A 22,600-nucleotide genomic window follows, 5' to 3' on the forward strand; every position below is an offset into this window, starting at 1 on the left:
GATCAATGCATAGTCCGTTCACTTTTCTGCTCCAAGCTGCTGGGTTCTGCATTAAGTCCTTGTGCTTCTGGGGCCGTGGCTGTGCTGGAGAGCCGCTCGTGGGGGGCAACTGGTGACCTCGGTAGGGCGTGAAGGACGGACCAGAACGCCCCCCTTCCCATGAGGTTTTAGTTGCCCCCACACCCCCGGCTCATACCTGCTGTCCACAAGGCCCCCATGTGGCTGCCATCTTTCTTTCCAGAGGGAGGAGGGCGGAAGGGAGCAACACCCTTTCCCCTCTGGGCAGAAATGATTGCCTGGAATAACGCATAGTCCTTTCACTTTTCTGCTCCAAGCTGCTGGGTTCTGCATTAAGCCCTTGTGCTTCTGGGGCTGTGGCCGTGCTGGAGAGCCGTTCGTGGGGGGCAACTGGTGACCTCGGTAGGGCGTGAAGGACGGACCGGAACGCCCCCCTTCCCATGAGGTTTTAGTCGCCCCCACACTCCCGGCTCATACCTGCTGTCCACAAGGCTCCCATGTGGCCGCCATCTTTCTTTCCAGAGAGGAGAGGGCGAATGGGGCAACACCCTTTCCCCTCCGGCAGACTTGATGGGCTGGATCAACGCATAGTCCATTCACTTTTCTGCTCCAAGCTGCTGGGTTCTGCATTAAGCCCTTGTGCTTCTGGGGCTGTGGCCGTGCTGGAGAGCCGCTCATGGGGGGCAACTGGTGACCTCGGTAGGGCGTGAAGGACGGACCAGAACGCCCCCCTTCCCATGAGGTTTTAGTCGCCCCCACACCCCCGGCTCATACCTGCTGTCCACAAGGCTCCCATGCGGCCGCCATCCTTCTTTCCAGAGAAGAGAGGGCGAATGGGGCAACACCCTTTCCCCTCTGGCAGACTTGATGGCCTGGATTAACGCATAGTCCTTTCACTTTTCCGCTCTAAGCTGCTGGTTTCTGCATTAAGTCCTTGTGTTACTGGGGCTGTGGCCATGCTCCAAACTTAACTCTGATTTTCAGGGAGAAAGATTGGGTGGTTTACTTCTCATTGATCACTTTGTATATAGAGAGATGTCGCGCGGCCACGTAGGCGGCCGCGTGGTTTTGAGAAAAAGTCCTCGTTCCCGCATACTCGAGCTGTGTTTGTAGAGGCTTCTGGTCACCAGGGTTCCATCTGGGGAAGGCGGGATGCGGCGCCTACTCCATCTGGAACTTGCCGGTGCTCTCGGCTCTTTTTGGAACCTGTTTTTTCTTTTTTCTTTTCCTCCGGGATCCCGCACCCTCCATGTGTTCCTTCTCTTATTTTGAACGTTTCAAAGATGGCGCTGGGGGGCGGGCTGTGGGCGTGACTTCCGGGATCAGAGGTTACCTGGGAGGTGTAGTCCGGCAGATTTGAGAAAAAGTCCTCGTTCCCGCATACTCGAGCTGTGTTTGTAGAGGCTTCTGGTCACCAGGGTTCCATCTGGGGGAGGCGGGATGCGGCGCCTACTCCATCTGGAACTTGCCGGTGCTCTCGGCTCTTTTTGGAACCTGTTTTTTCTTTTTTCTTTTCCTCCGGGATCCCGCACCCTCCATGTGTTCCTTCTCTTATTCTCTGTTTTTATTTTTAAATGCTTGTCTGTTTCTCAAGTAATCAAATTGTGATCACAACTAATAGTTTGATTATATTAAATAAGGTCATGATCATTAGTTTAAAAGTAAAATGAATCCCACTGCTTTCTTTCTCAGGCTTTAGAATATCTCCTGTGGGCTAGTATATGTATGGAGTCCTCTGTCCCACTCCTCTCTGTCAGGTATTTGACATGGAGAGCTACTCTTTACACTGCGGTCTGCCAGTGCTACTATGATAGCCAAGCTGCTATTCATGGAGAGGTATGTTACTTTTTAATTTTGAGGATTCCAGTGTTCAGCATTTTCTTCTTTGGATACTGAACTATAGAAATTTCTGGGTTTTTTTTGTTGTTTGCAACCATAACTATATCATCAGGACAGTTATTGGTTCTTTTATATTAAGTTTTTCCAGCCTGAACTTATAATGAAGAATCCAATGGTTATGGCCCATAGGCAATAGAATAGCTTCATGGGATAGCCCATTGATCTGCAAGACTTTTTTTTGGGGGGGTGGCTTTTTTTTTTTATCTTGGGGCCATTATCAGCTTTGTGCTCATTGTTCACAGAACCATCTGGTTCAGGGGATATAACACAGACCCCCTGCATGCAAAGCATACCCTCAGCCCTTCAAGCTATTGCTCCAGCCCCACGAGATCCATTTTGTAAAAAACCCAGAATACATTCTAGAAACTATTATATGTGTATATCTGTAGTTTATTTAATATTTACTAGTGGTGGCATACTTCTATAGCTATTAAGTTTATTGGGGGAATGATTGATTTTATAGTTTTGATCATTTGATTCCTTTTGGAATTCTTATTAGGAAATTTCATATATGATATTGTTATGATTTAGAACCATCTTAGTGAAAAAAAGATAAATTATTAAATGAAGCATTGCAAAGAACTAATACAATAAATTTCCTTAATGAAATTCTTAGTTATCGCTAGAAAATTATAATAATGGTGATCTAATTGAATAAACAAGTTTGCTGTTTTTCTTCCTTTTATCAGATATTAATGAATATTTCTCATGTACTAAGTACTGAGATATAGAAATTAAATGATTTCACAATTTAGTGGACAGTGTAAATAGTTAAATGGACAGTGTAAATAGTTAAATAGATAATACAATATGTTTTGATAGGAAGTTAGGATTTGAGAAGACTACTGAGAAGTGTGTGTGTGTGTGTGTGTGTGTGTGTGTGTATGAGAGGCTTGGGAAGTGATCATTTACCTAGGCTACTATTTAGCCCAGATCCAGCTTTCATTACTTGAAAAATTTCCCAATTCATAGATCTAAAATCTGACAGTTTATTAATTTTAGATCTACATTATTTAGTAATGCTTATAAGAAATGATAGATGAAATAGCCCCTGTGTCATAAGGAGTCTGTATCAGCCTAGGGTTTAATTTTCCAATTAAATCAAATATCTGGGAGAATAAAACAAACTGTCTTGATATATTTTTAATCACTATATGCTCACTTATTATGATTTAAATATATTTTAATTTCATACAGACATTTGCTCGGCGTGGTTTAGCTAAAATCGATGAGTTAAGGCAACTGGAATTAATGAGTTCTTCACAATCACAGCAAGAATCCAGAAGCTGTTATAGAGAGGCCACGATAAAGGTATCAAAATTTTATGAAATCAGGGAAATTTACTGCATGCTACAATTAAGTACTACATATTAACAGTTGACAAGTGTATCCCATTGTTAATTCATATATTATTCTTCTGTTGGAGACAGATGGCAGTGATGATCTTCAAAAGAGGAGTATTTGAATCTAGAAAGAAAAACAAAGCTTACTTAAGACCAAAATTAAGAATGAACATAAAGGAAACACAAGCCGTAAGTTTAAGGACACATTTTCTGGCTGACTCCATTTGCAATATTATTTGTTAGAGTGCTGCATTTTTTTAATTTTATTGAATCACCTTGGGATAGTTACAAGCTTTCATGTTTCTAACTAGTCCCCCTGAGAGTGCTGCATCTTTTAAGCCTGGTCACTAAGTACACAGCCTGTCCCTGCTTCCTGCACTAATGGCAAAGAGAGAAGTCTGCTTTTCTAGTCTGGACAGGGCCTTACTTCGTTGCTAACTGGAAGCTTTTTTGCTTTTCCATTTGGATTTTGAGCCACACTTGGTGGTGCTCAGGGCTTACCCCTGCCTCAGCATTTAGGGATCACTCTTGGTGAGGTCTGGGGGGCTGTATGGAGTGCTGGGAATCTATTTTACTGTGTCCAAGCAGGCACTTTACCTACTATACTCTCTCCAGCTCTCAATTCTGTTTCCCTCTCCCCTCCCCTCCCCTCCTCCCCTCCCCTCCCCTCCCCTCCCCTCCCCTCCTCTCCCCTCCCCTCCCCTCCTCCCCTCCCCTCCCCTCCCCTCCCCTCCCCTCCCCTCCCCCCTCTTCCCCTCCTCTCCCCTCCCTTCCCCTCCCCTCCCCCCCTCCCCTCCCCTCCCCTCCCCTCCCCTCCCTTTCCCTCCCCTCCCCTCTCCCTTCCTTTTTCTTTCCTTTCTAGGTTATACCCATTGATGCTAAGGGGTTACTCCTGTCTCTGCACTCAGGAAATAGGGGTGGACCATATGGGATGCTAGGGATTGAACCCAGGTTGGCCGCATGCAAGACAAACGCACTACCCACTGTGCTACCATTGCGCTGCTCCCCTCTCCCCAGCCCCCAATTTAATTTCTTAAAGGACAGGAGGTTGAAGACTAGCTGAGGAAAGCCAGTGGTTTCTAGACCTTTGTCCCTGAAGGTGGTCATTGGCTTTGAGGTTAGAGAGAAGGTCGAGGTACCTATTCCCATCAATTTCCAGGCTTCAGCTTTGGGGATGTTCAGGAATGAGGTTATGCTGTAGCCACAAACAAAACCCCACTACTTTAAGACAGCCCTTTAATTCCTGCTGGAGCTAGAATTATCAGCATCTGGGGGCATGGTCTTGACTGCTGCAGAGGAGCTGATTGTAGAGCAGCCCTCTGAAACTTGCTGTGTGTCCCTGGAAGTGACATCTGGCTCCTCACACAAGTCAAAATTCCTCACAGCCTCCCCTCAGCCATAAGCATACTGGCTACAGAGCTAAAGGCCAAAGGAAAGGGGGAGGGTTGATGTCTGGTGGGGTACTCAGCCTTTGTCCCTTTGGTCTCTCTCACCTGCTTCTCTGAATCTCAGTGACTCTGGATTTTTTTGAGACTTCTTATAACCTAGTGATTCTTGAGTAAATAGATATTTTTTTAAAAAGTAACTATTATGTGAAGGAGAGAGTTTACGTTCCAGTTGAGGCATTGCATAATAAATAAAATAATTGTAGCTTGTGATACACATGAAGAGGGAAAAGAGCCGTAGTAGCTACCTGAGTTTCGTGTAAAAAAAGTCCTTAGAATTTTCTTGCAAGTAGTTGGTCCTCAGAAATATTATCTATTGCCATGGTTTAATTTTTATTAATTCAGCAGCTGTGTATGGGATACATGCTGTGGTTTTAAGAATGATAAACTATAGAACAGACTAAATTGTAAATTTGTCTTTTTAAATGGCTTTGGAATAATGAGTGGAAATTGACTAGATTAGGGAGACTAGAGGAAAATATCACAAGTGAAGGACTGCAACCTAATCATAGGTGGGAAGTAGTCATAGCTGGAATGTACATTGGTTACAGGGAGAAACCAGGCTTAAAAGACAAATATTTCTTCTGTTGGGGAATTAACAAAACAACCAACAGAGTAGGTATCACTTAAAACATAGTATGTAGAAGTGGAATAGGTTATAGGGATCCAAGAAAAGTCAATCTCAGCTACATCTCTTTTTCCATGGTGATCTCACTGTATCACTGTCATCCCGTTGTTCATCTATTTCCTCGGCCAGGCACCACTAACATCTCCATTCATCCTAGCCCTGAGATTTTAGCAAGTGCCACATTGGAGGCTCTTTCAGGGTCAGGGGAATGAGACCCATCATTGTTACTAGGTTTTAGCATATCGAATACACCACAGGGAGCTTGCCAGACTCTGCCGTGCGGGCAGGCTACTCTCTGTAGCCTGTAGCCTGCCAGGTTATCCGAGAGCGAGAACTAGACAGTAAGAGGTTGCATGGCTGCAAATGCGGCCTCGTGCTTCCTTGAGCTTGGTTTTATAGTCTCTGGCTCTTGGCTGTTGATGGGATTACATGGCAGAGCTGGGAGAAGTTGGTGGGTGTAACGCCTAGCTACTGAAAGATGGGGGATCTGGGTGGAGAAGGCCCAGTCCCGATCCGAGCAACCTTGGAGATCTAAATACAGAAAATAAGAATGATGTGTGGAGGAAAGCTATCTGCAGAAGGTGAAATCATTTTGAATGGTTACAAAGCACAGTTACTGGGAATTTGCATGGGCTCCAGCAGTCATTTACTAAAAATATTAACTTTTCTTCAGAGGTAACTACCACAAGGCCAGTTATTTATACTGTAAAATATTGCTTCAAATCTGGGCCTAAGTAATTTCTGTGATAGAATTTTCCTCTCTGCTTCACAATCCAATCATGACCATCCTGTTATTTGTTGATTGCCTCGAGCAGGCCCCAGTAACGTCTCCTTCGTCCTAGCCCTGAGATTTTTTAAAAAAGTACCATATTCAAGGCTTGTTACTGGTATTTGGCATATTGGGTACGCCACGGGGAGTTTGCCAGACTCTGCCGTGTGGGCAGGTTACATTCGGTAGCCTGCCAGTTTATCCAAAGTAGGAATGAGATAATAAGATGTCATAATAAGATGTCCGGGAGCTGGATTTTATAGTCTCTGAGTCTTGGCCGTTGATGGGATTACACGGTGCCAGTGGGCCAGTTGGTGGGTGTGACCCCTGCCTACTGGAATTTGGAGGATCTGGGTGGAGGATGCTCAGCCCCGAACTGAGTAGGCTTGGAGATCTCAGCTCCGGGACCCATGTGCCTTTGTTCCTCTGTCGGTACCTTCATGTGTGTGGAGAGTGGTCTCTGCTTATTAATTTGCTTGATCACTGTCACTGTCCTCCCGTTGTTCATCAATTTGCTTGAGCGGGCCCTGTAACGTCTCCATTGGAGATACTGTGTTTGGCATATCGAATACATCATGGGTATCTTGCCAGGCTCTCCAAGAGGGGCAGAGGAATCGAACTCTGGTCAGCCATGTTGGCCGTGTGCAAGGCAAACACCCTACTGCTGTGCTATCGCTCCAGCCCTATTCATTAATTAATTAATTTTTATTTTTTATAATTTTATTTATTGACTCACCATGAGAGCAGTTACAGAGCTTTTAGGTTTAAGTCTCGGTCATATAATGAAACACCCAACCTTCACCAGTGCCCATTCTCCACACCCCCATCTCATACCCTCCCCCGACCTGTGGGGCAGATGATTTCCACATTACTCTCTATCTACTTTGATTACATTCAATATTTTGACACCAGACCCACCATTATTATTTGGGATTTTACCCCAACACTCAGATCTGCTGAAAAGGCAACAGTAGACAATTTGTTTTTTATTGCTGGTTATGAATAACGTGTGATGTCATGTGACTGCAGTAGTGGCCGCACGATTTTGAAATTCTGAAATTTTAACAATTCTGGAGGGATTTCTTTTTTTAAAATTATTTTTATTAGTGAAACACCATGTGGTACAGTTGTAGACTTACAATTTTTTTGTGCTTGGGTTTCATTTATACAATTATTTAGTACCCATCCCTCCACCAGTGCCCATTCTCCACCTCTAGTGCTCCCAGTATCCCTCCCACCCTCCAATACCCCCCTATCCCACCCCACCCCTGTGACAGGGCATTCCCTTTTGTTTTCTCTCTTCTTTTGGGTGCTGTGGTTTGCAAAAGAGGCATTGAGTGGCAATCATGTTCAGTCTATAGTCTACTTTCAGAATGCATCTCCCATCCTGGGAGGATTCTCCCAACACCTTTTACTTGGTGCTCCCTTCTCTATCTGAGCTGCCTTTCCCCCTAGCATGTGCGGCTGGCCTCCAAGCCATGGAGTGAACCACCTGGTACTTATCTCGGCTATTCTTGGGTGTTAGTCTCCTATTTGTTACTTTATATTCCCCAGATGAATGCAATCTTTCTATGTCTGTCCCTATCTTTCTGACTCATTTTACTTAGCATGATACTTTCCATGTAGTACCACTTGTATGTAAATTTCATGACTTCATCTTTTCTAAGAGTTGCATAGTACTCCATTGTGTAGATGTACCAAAGTTTCTTTAACCAGTCATCTGTTCTCAGGCACTCGTGTTTTTAAATCTGGAGGGATTTCTCCAAAACCTGTTAGGTTCCGAGATTTGTTCCTGAGTCTCTTGGATCATGGCCTTTAAGCAGCTTGATCAGGAGCCAGAAAGGCCGTTTGTGGGCGGTGACTTGGGATCTTGTTGGGATGAGGAGGAAAGGGCTGGTTCCACCCCCATCTCGTGAGGCCCCATGTGTCTCATCACTGAGGGCCCAAACCTGACTGTCTCTGGAGGATGGCGGCCACTGAGCTACCAAGGGGGGTCAGGTGGAGGGACATCACCCTTTCCCCCCTGGGGCGGTCCAGTGACAATAACCTACTGTGGCGTCTGGACACATTTCTGCCAAAAGCCACTGGGTTCTGAGATTTGTTTCTGAGACTCTGGGATCGTGGCCGTTAAGCAGCTTGTTCAGGAGCCAGAGAGGATGTTCGTGGATGGAGACTCAGGGTCTCATTGGGACAGGGAGGAAAGGGCCGGCTCAATCCCCATCTCGGAAGGCCCCACGTGTCTCATCACTGCGGGCCCAAACATGACTGTCCAATGGCCTCTGGCGGATGGTGGCCACCGAGCCGCCAAAGGGGAGCAGGTGGAGGGACAGTACCCTTTACCCCCTAGGGTGGCCCGGTGACAGTAACCTACTGTGGGGTCCAGACGCATTTCTGCCATAAGCCACTGGGTTTCAAGATCTGTTTCTGAGTCTATGGGATAATGGCCGCTAAGCAGCTTGATCAGGAGCCAGAGAGGCTGTTCATGGGCGATGACTTGGGGTCTCGTTGGGGCGGGGAGGAAAGGGCCGGCTTCACCCCCATTCCATGAGGCCCCACGTGTCTCATCTTGGGGGCCCAAACCTGACTGTCCAGTGGTCTCTGGAGGATGGCAGCCACTGGGCCGCCAGGGGGAACAGGCCAAGACATGAAACCATTCCCACCTGGGGTGGCCTAGCTCCAATAACGTACTGCAGGGACTGGATGCATTTCTGCCAAAAGCTGCTGGGTTTCAAGATTTGTTTCTGAGTCTCTGGGATCATGGCCGTTAAGCAGTTCAATCAGGAACCAGAGAGGCCATGCCTCCGATTATACAGCTGAGGTGGAGGTGGTTTGTGAGTGTGTCTCCCACATACCTAACTTTTGACCATTTACTTTCTTGGTAAACTTTGCCCCAAGTTTTTGGGGGTCTGGCCAAAGGCACAGCAGCAATTTTGGAGTATCTGAAAGTCTGAAGGCGGCATCAGGCTGCTGATGCACTCACCTCACAGGTACAGATTGACCTGCTGGTGGCACCATACCCCTGTGCTCTGCTTATTTAAAAGCGCTCCACCTCGAGTCACTGAATCTGGTGTTTTGTTCTGTGGATCTAAAAAGTGCTCCTGAGAGATTCTTCAGCAAAATATAAGTATCCGTTCCTTCAGACTGTAATTAAGGTACCACAAGCATATGGATATTTGGTGCTGCCCTAATAAAAAGAAGGAAACAGTCTATTTATGTGCATTGGAAACACAAATAGACTAAGAAATGGCAAAGTCTTTGATGGAATGATATCAACTTTTCTTCAATGAAGTCTGGAGTTGCATCTCAAAATAGAAGAATTGTCAAAACTGTCATCTTGTTAATAGAGTTAACCACTCTCATACCATCAATTAAATATACCTTACTTATAATATCACACATTGGAAAACTTTTAAAAAATGGACTCTATTTGTTTTTTGTTCCAGTTTTCATGGCCATCTACTCTCACCGAACGTCTGTTGGATGAGATGTTTGACAGCACTGCATCCCGCTTTCTGGCTGTCTTGGAAGCTCTTTCTGATCCAAATAGACGAACACTACAAACTGCACCAGTTGCTACAGATGAAATAGAAGTCCGTGATATTGTCACAGAGCTATTCACAGCAGGAAGAACGCTTTTATTAGGTAAGTAAATTCTTAGGAAACTATTTTATAGTAGGACACAAAAAACAAACATATCCAATTTATATTGATTTTGAGGTTAATAACTTCACTATTCACAATTGATAATTCATGTAATTTTATTAGTAGATTTTCTTTTATATTAGCTATGTATATAGTTATCTGTAAATAATGACAGTTTTATTTCTTTTTAATTCTTTATCTTTTATTTCTTGTTTTATATATTTTTTGCCGATAGCGTTTCCCCCAGTTAAAGTATGGAATGGAAGTGGTAATAGCAAGCATCTTTGTCTCATTTATTATCTTAAATGGAAATATTTTTAAAATTTGCTAAAGGATTTGTGATGCCTTTCATTTACAGATTAAGAATTTTTCTTTTCTTGGTTTGTTAAGGTTTTCTTTTCTCTTTCTTTCTTTCTTTCTTTCTTTCTTTCTTTCTTTCTTTCTTTCTTTTTTTCTCTCATCAGTTCTCAATCCTGGATTGCTATTGAATTTTATTAAAAGCCTTTTCTGAATCAATTGACTTTTCTCTTTTACTTCATTTTTTTTAATGAAACACCATGAGGTACAGTTGTAGACTTACAAACTTTTGTGCTTGGGATTCAGTTATACAATGATGGAGTACCCATCCCTCCACCAGTGCCCATTCTCCACCACCAATGGTCCCAGTAGCCCTCCCACCCCCACCCAATCCCCCCATTCCACCCCACCTCTGTGGCAGGGCATTCCCATTTGCTCACTCTTTCCTTTAGGGTGTTGTAGTTTGCAATTAAGTTATTGAGTGGCCATCGTGTTCGGTTTATAGTCTACTTTCAAACGCATCTTGCATTCCAAGCAAGTCCTCCAAACATCCTTTTTTGGTGTTCCCTTCTTTATCTGAGCTGCTTTTTGCCCCAGCATGTGCTGCTGGCTTTCAAGCAATGGAGCAGACCTCCTGGTACTTATCTCAACTATTCTTGGGTATTCAACTCCCATTCTGTTACTTTATATTCCCCAGATGAGTGCAGTATTTCTATGTCTGTCCCTGTCTTTCTGGCTCATTACACTGAGCATGATATTTTCCATGTAGAACCACTTGTATGTAAATTTTATGACTTCATCTTTTCTAACAGCCGCATAGTATTCCATTGTAAAGATGTATCAAAGTTTCTTTAACCAATCATCTGTTCTCAGGCACTCGGATTTTTCCCATAATTTGGCTATTGTGAACAGTGCAGTAATGAACACAGAAGTGTAGATGTCATTTTGTATTTTTTTTTTGCCTCTCCAGGATATATTCCCAGGAGTGGTATTGCTGGGTCAAATGGGAGCTCAATTTCTAATTTTTTGAGAATTGTCCATACTGTTTTCCAAAAGGGTTGGACCAGTCGGCATTCCCACCAGCAGTGAAGAAGAGTCCCTTTCTCGCCACATCCTCACCAGCACCGGTTGCTTTTGTTCTTGTGGATGTGGGCCAGTCTCTGTGGTGTGAGATGATATCTCATTCTTGTTTTGATCTGCTTTTCCCTGATGATTGGTGATGTAGAACATTTTCTTATGTCCCTTTTTTTGCCGTTTGGGTTTCTTCCTTGAGAAAATTTCTGTTCATTTTGTTGCCCCATTTTTTGATGGGTTGAATGTTTTCTTCTTGTGGAGTTCAACCAGTACTTTCTACATTCTTGATATCACCCATTGTCGGATGGGTATTGGGTGAACAGCAGTGGAGAGAGTGGGCATCCTTGTCTCATCCCTGATCTTAGAGGAAAGGCTTTTAGTTTTTCCCCATTGAGGATGATGCTTGCTATAACCTTGTGGTAGATGGCTTTAACTATATTGGGGAAAGTCCCTTCTATCCCCATTTTGGCAAGAGTTTTCATCATAAAGGGGTGCTGGATCTTGTCAAATGCTTTCTCTGCATTTATTGATATGATCATATGGTTTTTAATCTTTTCTTTTGTTAATATGATGGATTATGTTGATTGATTTCCGAATGTTAAACCATCCTTGCATCTCTGGGATGAAACCCACTTGGTCGTGGTGTATGATCTTTGTTGTTGGGCTAGGTTGATAGCATAGTGGTAGGGCGTTTGCCTTGCAAGTTGCCGGCCCAGCCGAGCCAGGTTCGATTCCTCTGCCCCTCATGGAGAGTATCTCGCCCACATGGCAAAGCCTGGCAAGCTACTCGTGACGTATTTGTTATGCCAAACACAGTAACAACAAGCCTCACAGTGGAGATGTTACTGGGCCCGCTTGGGCATATCAATGAACAACGGGCGGACAGTGACAGTGACAATGGTGAGTTGTTGAATTCTATTTGCTAGTATTTTGTTGAGAATCTTCGCATCCATGTTCATCAGGGATATCGGCCTGTAGTTTTCTTTTCTTGTGGTGTCTTTGTTTTCTTTTGGTATTAGAGAGATATTACCTTAATAAAAACTACTTGAGAGAGTTTCTGTTTCTTCAATTTCCTGGAAAAGCTTGAGAAGAATTGGCAATAGGTCCTCTTTAAATGTTCGGGAAAATTCTCTAGTAAATCCATCTGGACCTGCGCTTTTGTTTTTGGGAAGACTTTTGTTTACAGTTTCAATTTCCTTGATATTAATAGGACATTAAGGCATTCTAGATCTTCTTGATTCAGCCTTGGGAGATTATAGGAATCCAGGAATTTATCCATTTCTTCTATGTTCTCTTGTTTTGTGGCATACAGACTTTCAAAGTAGTCTCTGATGATCTTTTCAATTTCTTTGGTTTCTGTTGTGATATCCCCCTTCTCATTTCTGATTTGGTATATTAGGGTTCTCTCTCTCTCTATCTCTCTCCCTCTCTCTCTCTCTCTCTTTGTGAGTCTTGCTAGTGGTTTCCTCAAAGAACCAGCTCTTGGTTTCATTGATCTTTCAGATTTTTTTTTGGGTTTCTATGTCGTTGATTCCTGCTCTAAGCTTTATGATCTCTTTCCTTCTGCCTGGTTTGGGTTCCTTTTGTTGGTCCTTTTCTAAGATCTTGAGCTGTGAAATCAAGTTGTTTATGTGGGCCCTTACTTCTTTCCTGAGAAATGCTTTCAGAGCTATAAATTTTCCTCTTAGCATGGCTTTAGCTGCTTCCCATAGGTTCTGGTAGCTTGTGTCTTCGTTCTTATTTGTTTCCAGGTATCTTTTGATTTCTTCCTTGATTTCTTTTCTGACTCTCTCATTGTTCAACATTGAGTTGTTTAATTTCCAGGTGTTTGATTTGGTTTTCTGCGTCTGTACATGATTAACTTCTATCTTAAGTGCATCTGGTCTGAGAAGATAGTTAATACAATGTCTGTCTTCTTGATTCTGTTGAGGTATGCTTTGTGGCTCAGCACATGGTGTATTTTGGAAAATGTTCCATGTGCACAGGAAAAGAATGTGTATTCTTTTTTTGCGGGGGGGGTTATAAAGTCCTGTATAGATCTATTAGCCCCCTGTCTTTTATTTTATCCTTCAGAGCCATTTTATTATTTCCTTGCTGAGTTTTAATTTTCTTGATCTATCCAGGGGTGATAAGGCAGTGTTGAAGTCTCCAAGTACTATTGTGTTGCTTGTAATGTCCTTCTTAAGGTCTGTTTGTAGTTGTAGGTATTTGCAGTTGTTGTAGGTATTTGGCTGGTCCCTCATTGGGTGCATATACATTTAGGAGTGTGATTTCTTCCTGCTGTACATATCCCTTGATTAATAAAAAATGACTTTTACTGTCCCTTCTAATCTTTTTCAACTTGAAATCTATGTTGTCCAATACTAGTAAGGCCACTTTTTTGAAGGGGTTGTTTGCTTGCCGGGTTGTTTTCCATCCTTTGACTTTGAGTCTGTGTTTGTTGTGATTGTTCAGATGTGTTTCTTGTAGACAGCAGAATGTTGGGTTCTGTCTCTGAATCCATTTTGCCACTCTGTGTCTCTTAATTGGTGAATTTAGACCATTGATGCTGAGAAAGATTATTGTTATAGTTTTTGTGTCATCTTTCTGTAAGGGTTTGTTGTGCTTGTAGGTGTTTGTCTAGTCTTACAGTAGCCTTTTCGCCCTTCTTTTAGGTTTGGTTTTGAGCCTATGAAGTTCCTGAGCTGTTGTTTATCCAGAAAATAGTGTATTGTTCCTTCAGGTTTGAGTGAGAGTTTTGACAGATAAAGTGTTCTTGGTGAAGCATTCATTTCATTGAGTTTTTTCACTATATCCTACCATTGCCTTCGGGTTTGGAGGGTTTCCTCTGATAGGTCTGCTGTGATTCTAAGAGGTGCTCCTTTGTACGTGATTTCCTTCTTTGACCTTGATGCTTGCAGTATTGTATCTCTATCGGTGGCATCCATCATTCTAACAATGATATGTCTCAGAGTGTTTTTGTTAGGGTCTCTTTTAGCTGGTACCCTTTGGGCTCCTTGAATCTGGATGCATGCATTGTTCAGCTCTGGGAACTTTTCAGCAATGATTTGTTTAACCGTGGCTTTTTCACTGGGACTGTTTCCCTGACATTCTAATGTTGTTCCTCTTGGAATCATTCCCTAGGACTCTGATTTGCTCGAGAGCTATTTTGAGGTCTCTTGCCATTGTTTGTTGTTGCCTGTAGCCTTCGTGCAGCTGAAACTAACTGATTCAGCTCACTGATTCTGTCTTCAGCTGTGGCCAATCTACTGTTGAGGGCACAGACTGAGTTTTTTAATTTCATCTACGGAATCTTTTATTTGTGACATTTCTGTGTGTAGCTTTCCAATCTGCTCTCATTTCTTCCCGTATGTTCTCGATTTTTTTTTATGTCCTTTAATTTACTGGATATGTGTCTCACTATATCATTGAGTTCATTGAACATCTTCATTACTTCATATCTGAATTCTTTCTCAGAGAGCTCCCTTAAGTGAGTAACACCTAATGAGGATTCTGAATTCTTTTCATCGTCCTCTCCTCATGGTGAGGATTTGCGTTGTTTCTTCATGTTGGTGCCATAGCACAGTGGGTAGGGTATTTGCCTTGCATGCGGCCAACCCGGCTGACCCGAGTTCGATTCCTTTGCTCCTCTTGGAGAGCCTGGTAAGCTACCAAGAGTATCTCACCCGCAAGGCAAAGCCTGGTAAGTTGCCTGTGACGTATTCAATATGCTAAACAGAGTAACAAGTCTCACAATGGAGACGTTACTGAGCCTGCTAGAGCAAATCGATGAACAACGGGAGGACAGTGCTACAGTGCTTTATCTTGTTGTGTTGTTACGGAGACTGAGATGTTACACAAGATTGCTGGGTATGAGATACCATACCGGGCATGGCGTCTCAATTTCTTCTTCATCATAATTGGATGTTGGTGCGTAGACAATGAAGATAGAAACTGCCAGCAGTGAGCCACATCTATTCAAATGTAAATTATCTGCAGCCACGTGGCCAAGAATTAGGCCATGTCCACTTCTGAAGAGGTCACGCCTCTACGGGTACCTGGTGTATGTGGGGGGTACAACCTGGGAGGGGAAGAAGACCGGGCATGGTGTTGGGGAAGAATGGGAAGATGCTCAGGAATGGTGGGCAGCCCAGGGTCCCAGAGGATGCCTGGGGTGCATGCGCTTGGAAAGCAGAATCCCGGTCTCGAATTGGACTGACCTGTGAGGGGAGAAGACCGGGCAGGTGTTGGGGACAGACGGGAAGAGGCTCAGGGATGGTGGGCAGCCCTGGGTCCCCTCTTCTACTTCTATTAATATGGCAAGTTACATAATTGCTTACCTAATATATATGATTCTATATTTTGGAAGTAAATCTAATTTGGAAGTGATTTCTTGGTGCTTGATAATTTTTGGCAACTTTTAATAATTCTGCTCCTACTTTAATGAGAAATATTTTATTTCTTACACTATAGCCTTTTTTCTAGATTTTTTCTCCAGGTCACGATGGCTTCATGTAAGTAATTGAGAAATATGCTCTTTATTATCTTAAAGAGTTTCTGTTAGATTGGTATTATTTTCTCCTAAGTGGTTGACTATCTTGGCATTAAAATCACCCACAATGACCTTGTAGAAGGTGTGGTCTTCTTTACAGAACTTCTCCAACTCCATGTAGAACTTCTCAATTTCTCCTTCATCATAATTGGATGTTGGTGCATAGACAACGAAGATAGAAACTGCTGGCAATGAGCCACATCTATTCAAATGTAAACATCTGATTTGGGTTGTTAGGCATTCAAATGAATCAATGTTCATGGCCACGTTCATGTTGACAAGGACACCGACACCTCTGACACCTCTTTTATCATATGTTCTGAGGAACAATTCTTCTCCAGTGTCGAAAATGGCATGATGAGATTGGTGCCTTCTTGTCTCGGTCAGACCAATGTTGATCTTTTGCGCTTGTACCATCAGGTCCTCGATGGATGCACCTGATGCTAGCGTACATGTATTGAAAGTACAGGTGATCATTTTTGTCTTCTTTCGTTGTGGCAGCCTAGTTCAGCCATGAGATTTTATCAGCCTCTCCTTTCTCATCCTTCTCAACGCTGTGACGCCTTTAGGGTCGGGGAGTGAGACCCATTGTAATTACTGGTTTTGGTATATCAAATACACAATGGAGAGCTTGCGAGGCTCTGCCATGCAGGTGGAATACTCTTGGTAGCTTGCCAGGCTCTCTGAGAGGAATAGAGGCTTTTGGGGCGGCCTCTAATCGCCCTTGTAGGTGTTCCCACGGTTCAAACCATATTTGAACCCTATCAAATATGGTATGGCAGTTTTAGAAGATGGGTATTTAGTATCTTATGTGTTGCATGATCTGGAAAGCATCCTGGAGCGTGGCAGCGGCTGGGTAGTGGAGGTAGTGCCAAGATAGGACCGAGCAGATCAGCCGAAGAACTCCACATTGGGACCCATGGCCTAGAATGGAATGAACAGGGTGAGAGACTGTCTGAGTTCATCATGTCAACCAAGACCATCCATGGTAACTCACAGTTCCAGAAGGCAGAATCTAAATGTTGGACATGGGAGTCTCCCGGTGGACGGTTCCACAACGAAATAGACCACATCATATTCAATGGATGGTTTTGCCTGACCGATATCGCGCTTGTTGTCCCAAAATTTCGAACGGGATCGGACCATCGTCTCCTTCGTGCAAAATTCTATTTCACAGAGCGGGGAAAAAGGGCTGCAAAGTTTCAAAAGAGAACTCCCAAAACAACCACCAACTGGGAGCTTTTTGGCACTATTGCTGCAACATGGGAAAATGCCATTGTTGACAACAATGATGAAGAATACTGGTTCAGTACCTCCATGATTGTGCGAGGAATGCCAAGAGAGAGATAGCCACAAAACAATGCCTGTCTTCGAAAACTCTTAAGCTTATTCGCCAATGTGGTTTGGCACATGCCTCAGGCAACCGCAAGCGAATGATCTGCCTACTGTCTGTCATGTACAAGTTGTTCACTTGAGTCATCCTGAATAGGATTGGCAGAACACTAGATGAAGGACAACCATGTGAGCAAGCCGGGTTCTGCAAAGGATTCAGCACCATCGACCATATCCACATGATAACCAAGCTCATTGAGGTTTCTCGGGAGTTCAAGATGCCACTCTGTCTAACGTTCATTGATTTAAAGAAGGCCTTTGATTCTATTGAGATGGAAGCGGTCATTGAAGCCCTAGCCAATCAGGGCATTCAAACTCAATACATCAGGATCCTCCGTGAGCTGTATTACGGATTCACTACCAGGATCTCACCATTCTACAAAGAAATAATCAATGATGTCAAGAGAGGGGTTTGGCAGGGTGATACCATTTCACCGAAACTCTTTAGTGCCACCCTCAAGAACATCATGTGACGACTGGAATGGGAAGGAATGGGAGTGAAGATAGATGGTTGGCAACTACACCACCTCCACTTTGCTGATGACATTGTTCTAATAACACCAAACATTAGCCAAGCGGCACAAATGCTGGCTGACTTTCGACCGTGAGTGTGGAAAGGTCGGACTACAGCTGAATCTTACGAAGAAAATGTTTATGAAAAACAGCCTCGTTCCTGATGCCCCATTCGCTCTCAACGGAACGACCATCTCCGAATGCAACATTTATGTATACCTAGGTCGAGAAGTCAACATGACAAATGACCTGGCACCTGAGCTGCTCAGGAGGAAGAGAGCGGCTTGGAACACCTTCAAGAGTGTCAAAGCTAAGAGGATGAAGAACCTCCAGCTCTGGGCACATCTCTTTGATTCCACTGTTCTTCCTACATTAACATATGCCTCAGAGACCTGGGCCCTACGCAAACAGATTGAGAATGCTATTTGGGTCTCCCAAAGAGGAATTGAAAGAGCTATTCTTGGAGTATCATGTTTCACTCAAATGAGAGAAAGAATCCGGAGTTTCGACCTCCGTGGACGATCAAGAATCAGGGACGCTGTCTTGTTTGCCAAGGAGTCAAAAATCAGATGGGCTGGTCACGTAATGAGATTTAGAGACAACCTCTGGACTAGAGCCGATACCGACTGGATTCCACCGGATGTCAAAAGACCGCGTGGCTGCCCACCTACCAGATGGTCAGACTTCTTCATCAAGATCATGAATGATCGGTTTGAGGCTCTTCGTGTTCCTAGAACAAACAGATGCCATTGGGCTACAGTAGCACATGACACAGACAAATGGAGACGTTACTGGCGCCAGCTTGAGCAAATCGACGATTAACGGGAAGTCAAGTGATCAAGTGATCAAGTGGTTGACTACTCATGAAGCCATTGGGACTTGGAATTTTCTTTATTAAAGGCTTTTAAAAAAAACTATAGATTACATTTCTCCCATAGATATAAATGATAATTTTTCATTAAAAAAATCATCCAGAAGTTTGGTAAATTGTATTTCCTTGAAGACATTTGATTTTATTTAGCTATTTTTTTTTTTTAATATCTGTGAAACCTATGTGAAACCTACGGTTTTTCAGTCCTGACACGGTCAGTTTGTGCTTTTTCTTTAACATCGATTACCATATGCAGATAGGTAATGATGATTTTCAGAGGTCTATGTCCATTTATTTACTTATTCATTTATTTGTTTTGGGGCCTCCCAAGGAATGCTCAGGAGGTTTGGGCGGTCCCCACCTCTGACTCTTTTCACCTGAGTGAGTTGGAATTTCACTGCATTGGTCTGAGAATTCCAGCCTTCAGGTCTTTTGGTGCTGGGGATACTCAGCACCCCAGCAGTGCTCAGAGTCTTCCAGGGCTACATCTGGTGATGTTTGGCTACTGGACAGGCACCCTAACCCCTGTACTATCCTCCAGCACTGCTGTAGTCCTTTTTCAGCTCTTGTTCTGGTGCTTTAGATTTGTAGATCTGTAGTGCTTAGTGACTTAGGTGACTTGATAATGGTTGCCGATTCCCTGGAAGATTCTGAATCCCATTTTCTGGGTAGCCTTCCTGATGGCTTTCCCTGTGCAGATCTGCTTTGACATCCTTGCATTGTGCCTCTTCCTCTGTCTGTGTTTGCCTGCTGAAATTTCTGCTCTATCCCTGTCCCTGCCCCTTCAGAATGCAAGCTCTGTAAAGGCAGGGATTGTGCTCATTTCTTTGTGGTTGTTTTCCCAGTGTCTGAAAGTATTTGATCATTAATATTTAATAAATATTTATTTGCACAAATGATATCAAACCTCTTTTTCTTTTTCCAGTATCAAATACTGACAAAGAAGGAATCTTTGATTTTCCTGTGACATCCTTTTTGAAGCTACTTATAGGGGGAAAAAATGTTATTTCTCTGGACGCAGCCTTGAAATTTGCAAAATTTGCTTTTAACTATGAGGAATGGAGTTTGTTTGAATCTTCAGCTGGGCAGATTCTTGAATTTCTCCAGGTGATATAGATAATAAAATCCACAAATTCAGTTTTATTTTGTTTAGATGACATCGAATTACTAACTGTGGACTTCTCTTAGGGGCGGGATGAGCCAGAGTCAAAGAAAGCAGAGAAGGATTTAATTCTTCTTGTTGTAGTAGAAACTCTAATCAATATAAAGAAAAACAGAGGTACAATCCTGCCTTTGGAGAACTACAAAGAAGGCCTGTCAGCTCAAGATTTTGTAAAAAAATATGTTTTGCATAGTGAGTATTTGTTTTTAAAAATTAAGTTTTTTTAAGTATTTTTATAAGTTAACTGAGGAAAAGAATATTTGAGGCAAAGAGTAAGTGAGTATGCTAATTGTTGGAAGAATGGTAAAGAGTTGGAGTATAGTTGATGGTGCTAGAATTTGAGAATTGATGGTGGGAGATAAAGTTCAAGTAAGAGTCAGATCTCACAGGCTTCTGAGTTTTGTGAGGATGCTTGATTTATGCATGAGCAAAGGTCTTGAAAGGCAAATGAGAATCTACTTATTTGCAGCTTTGTTGATAAGTGAGAGGTAGCAAAAGCAGTAAATCAAAAGGCTTTCATTCTCTTTGGTAAAGTTTGATCTGATGATCTCTCTTTTTAGTGGAGAGCCATTTTCTATTGTAGGATGTGTGTGTATGTGTGTGTGGGGGGGCAGAGTTTACTCCTGCCTCTGTGCTCAGGAGCCACTCCTGGGAGTGCTCCAGGGCCCATCAGCAGTATGAAGGACCAAACCAGCGTTGGCTGCATAAAAGGTAAACACTTTAACAACTGTGTTCTTTCTGACCTCCATTGTTTTTGGTTTTTGATTTTTTTGTCCACACCCACAAATGCGCATGGGTTCATCCTTGCCATGTTCAAGGGACCAAGCAGTTCCAGGGATTGAACCCAGGCCTTCTGCATGCAAAGTGTGCTTTTTGCAAATGCTCAGTCCATTGAATTATCTCTTTGGCCCTACTGTAGGAACTGCTAAAAAATGTTAGTGTGCATAATTAAAAATTCTGAAGCCTCTTTGGTAATCCAATTGACATTTTTAGATTTCATTTTAAAATCGTTATATCATGTTCTTCATGTGTCACATGGCAGCTCAATTGCTATGCTTAAAACGATGCAGTTTTCTTCTAGTGGTTTCTGAATAGATATTTTTTCTATTTTTTCTGCTGCCATATTTTATATGTTTGTAATATAATAGTCCTCTTTAGTTCTATTTTGGACATAGCTGGCATGCAGATTCATGATAATAAGGGTTTATTTTAATTGGACTAAAGCCCATTTAGATTTTATATAGAAACATTTAAAATGTCTTTTGCACAGTAAACACTCAAGTGTGCTTTGTAGTTGTCTTGGTTTTAACTCTGTGCTCGAGCAATGCCTCTTCTTTATCTTTGCATCGAAAGGACTATCCTTTTAAGTGTATTAACAGAATCAGTACATTATAAGGAGAAATAAAGAAAATGTCTTGTTGCCATGATATTTGCACAGCTATCATTTGTGCTACTTTTACTTTTATAGAATTTCTAATTCTGTACATTTTATGTATTTAAAAGCTTGTCATTTTTTTGTTTCAATTTTTTCCTTCTTTTTGAATTAAGATACCTGCATGAAGACTTGTACATATTCAGAAGACATTTTCCATCTAGCAGCAGTGTTGTATTCCTGTGTTTGTAACTGTCCCCAGGTGAGATAGTTATTTAGAATAATTTTTAATAGTGTCAAAGGAGGCTATTGTATATTTAATTTCAATACAGATAGAAAATATCAAAAGGAATTGTGTTTTGACAAAATTTTATATTATTTGTTAACCTAAGAGATTTGAATTATAACTTGATTTGTAATGTTAAGTCTCTTATTATTATTATATTTTTGCATCTCTCTATACTTTATTGAGGAACTCCTTGACAAACTTATAATGAAAGGAATGAGGTAGTAGTTTTAATGAAGATATAATACTATTAATGAAATACTGTTTTTCATTCCATGAATATAAAGCATGATTCTTATTTAGTGTAATTTTGCGCATAAAGTGAGCAGTATTTAGAAATGATGACTTATGGGTTTGAAAATATAAGTCAGCCTAGTTCAGCATTGAATTTAAAAGAGAATAATTCCAGGTATTCTAGGGGCTTCTTTGAGGTTCCTTGGGAACTTTGGGTAATAACACGCTAATTTGTTTTTAGTTGGTTTGTATACAGTGTTGAGATTTGGATGAAATTTCATTGAAAACTTGGTTTTATTGTTTTGAAGAAGTTTGAAAACCCAATTCAAAGCATTGCCTTAACTTCACAGATCATTGAAACACAGTGAGGGACTTAGAACTTTTCAGTGTAATACAATTTTATATTTCTTCAGGGTTTCTTAGATTATGTTTGAGCTTGGGCAGGCATTATGCTTTTGAAAGAGAGGAATTTAGTTTCAAATGTAATGTTCTGTTTAGTTTCTTCCTGTCTGTCTTCTCTTGCTTAGATTCTTTCCTAATTCTCTCCCCACCACAATGTTATTGTTTTAGCATATACATTTTTAAAAGACAGAAGGTCTTAAAATTTTAATTCGGATGGGACTGATTGGTGTGCATACTTGCCTAAGAATATTTGGGGCCTTTCTTTGCAGAGAGACAGAAACTGCCTTCAGCATTCCTTAAGAATGAGGATTCTGGAGTTAGATTTCTTGCATGTGAACCTACCTTTTCTACTTCCTATTCCTTTCAGCTTGGAAAAGCCAGTTCATCATGTGCTCATCTCTAAAATGGTGATGAGATTACTAGTACTCCCATCATAGGGTTATTATGAGATTAAATGTCTTGATATATATCTTAGTTCATTTTGGTCATTATAACAAAAATGCCATAAATCAGCAAGCTTCTGTAGAAAATATTTACTTATCACAGTTATGGAGTCTGAGAAATCTGGAATCATGGCTCCAGTAAATATGTGGTGAGAGCCCCACCCTGGATCTTAAAGGGCACTCCACCTGGAGAGTGTGAGAAAATCTGGGGTGGGGGTAAGGTGTCCCTTTAATAAGAGCCTACACCACGCCCCTCCCATTCATGCGGGCTCACCCTCT

The 22,600-nt window shown here is 42.3% G+C and overlaps 1 protein-coding gene and 1 non-coding gene across 2 annotated transcripts in view; both read left to right on the top strand.

Annotated features, from left to right (window-relative positions):
• Nucleotides 1–22,600, top strand: part of CFAP54 (cilia and flagella associated protein 54) — a 363,910-nt gene that overhangs the window by 38,962 nt on the left and 302,348 nt on the right. Inside the window, exons 6-12 of the mRNA XM_056119478.1 lie at nucleotides 1,711–1,854; nucleotides 3,115–3,228; nucleotides 3,348–3,449; nucleotides 9,546–9,744; nucleotides 19,348–19,529; nucleotides 19,611–19,776; nucleotides 21,133–21,218. Of these exons, the coding sequence (XP_055975453.1) occupies nucleotides 1,711–1,854; nucleotides 3,115–3,228; nucleotides 3,348–3,449; nucleotides 9,546–9,744; nucleotides 19,348–19,529; nucleotides 19,611–19,776; nucleotides 21,133–21,218 (993 nt within the window). The remainder of the gene's footprint in view (nucleotides 1–1,710; nucleotides 1,855–3,114; nucleotides 3,229–3,347; nucleotides 3,450–9,545; nucleotides 9,745–19,347; nucleotides 19,530–19,610; nucleotides 19,777–21,132; nucleotides 21,219–22,600) is intronic.
• Nucleotides 20,847–20,976, top strand: LOC130029310 (small nucleolar RNA SNORA22). Its single transcript, XR_008793309.1, has one exon. It is a non-coding gene; the product is annotated as a small nucleolar RNA SNORA22 (small nucleolar RNA).

The sequence above is a fragment of the Sorex fumeus genome, unplaced genomic scaffold, assembly GCF_029834395.1.
Source record: "Sorex fumeus unplaced genomic scaffold, SorFum_2.1 ptg000003l, whole genome shotgun sequence".
NCBI classification, from domain to species: domain Eukaryota; kingdom Metazoa; phylum Chordata; class Mammalia; order Eulipotyphla; family Soricidae; genus Sorex; species Sorex fumeus.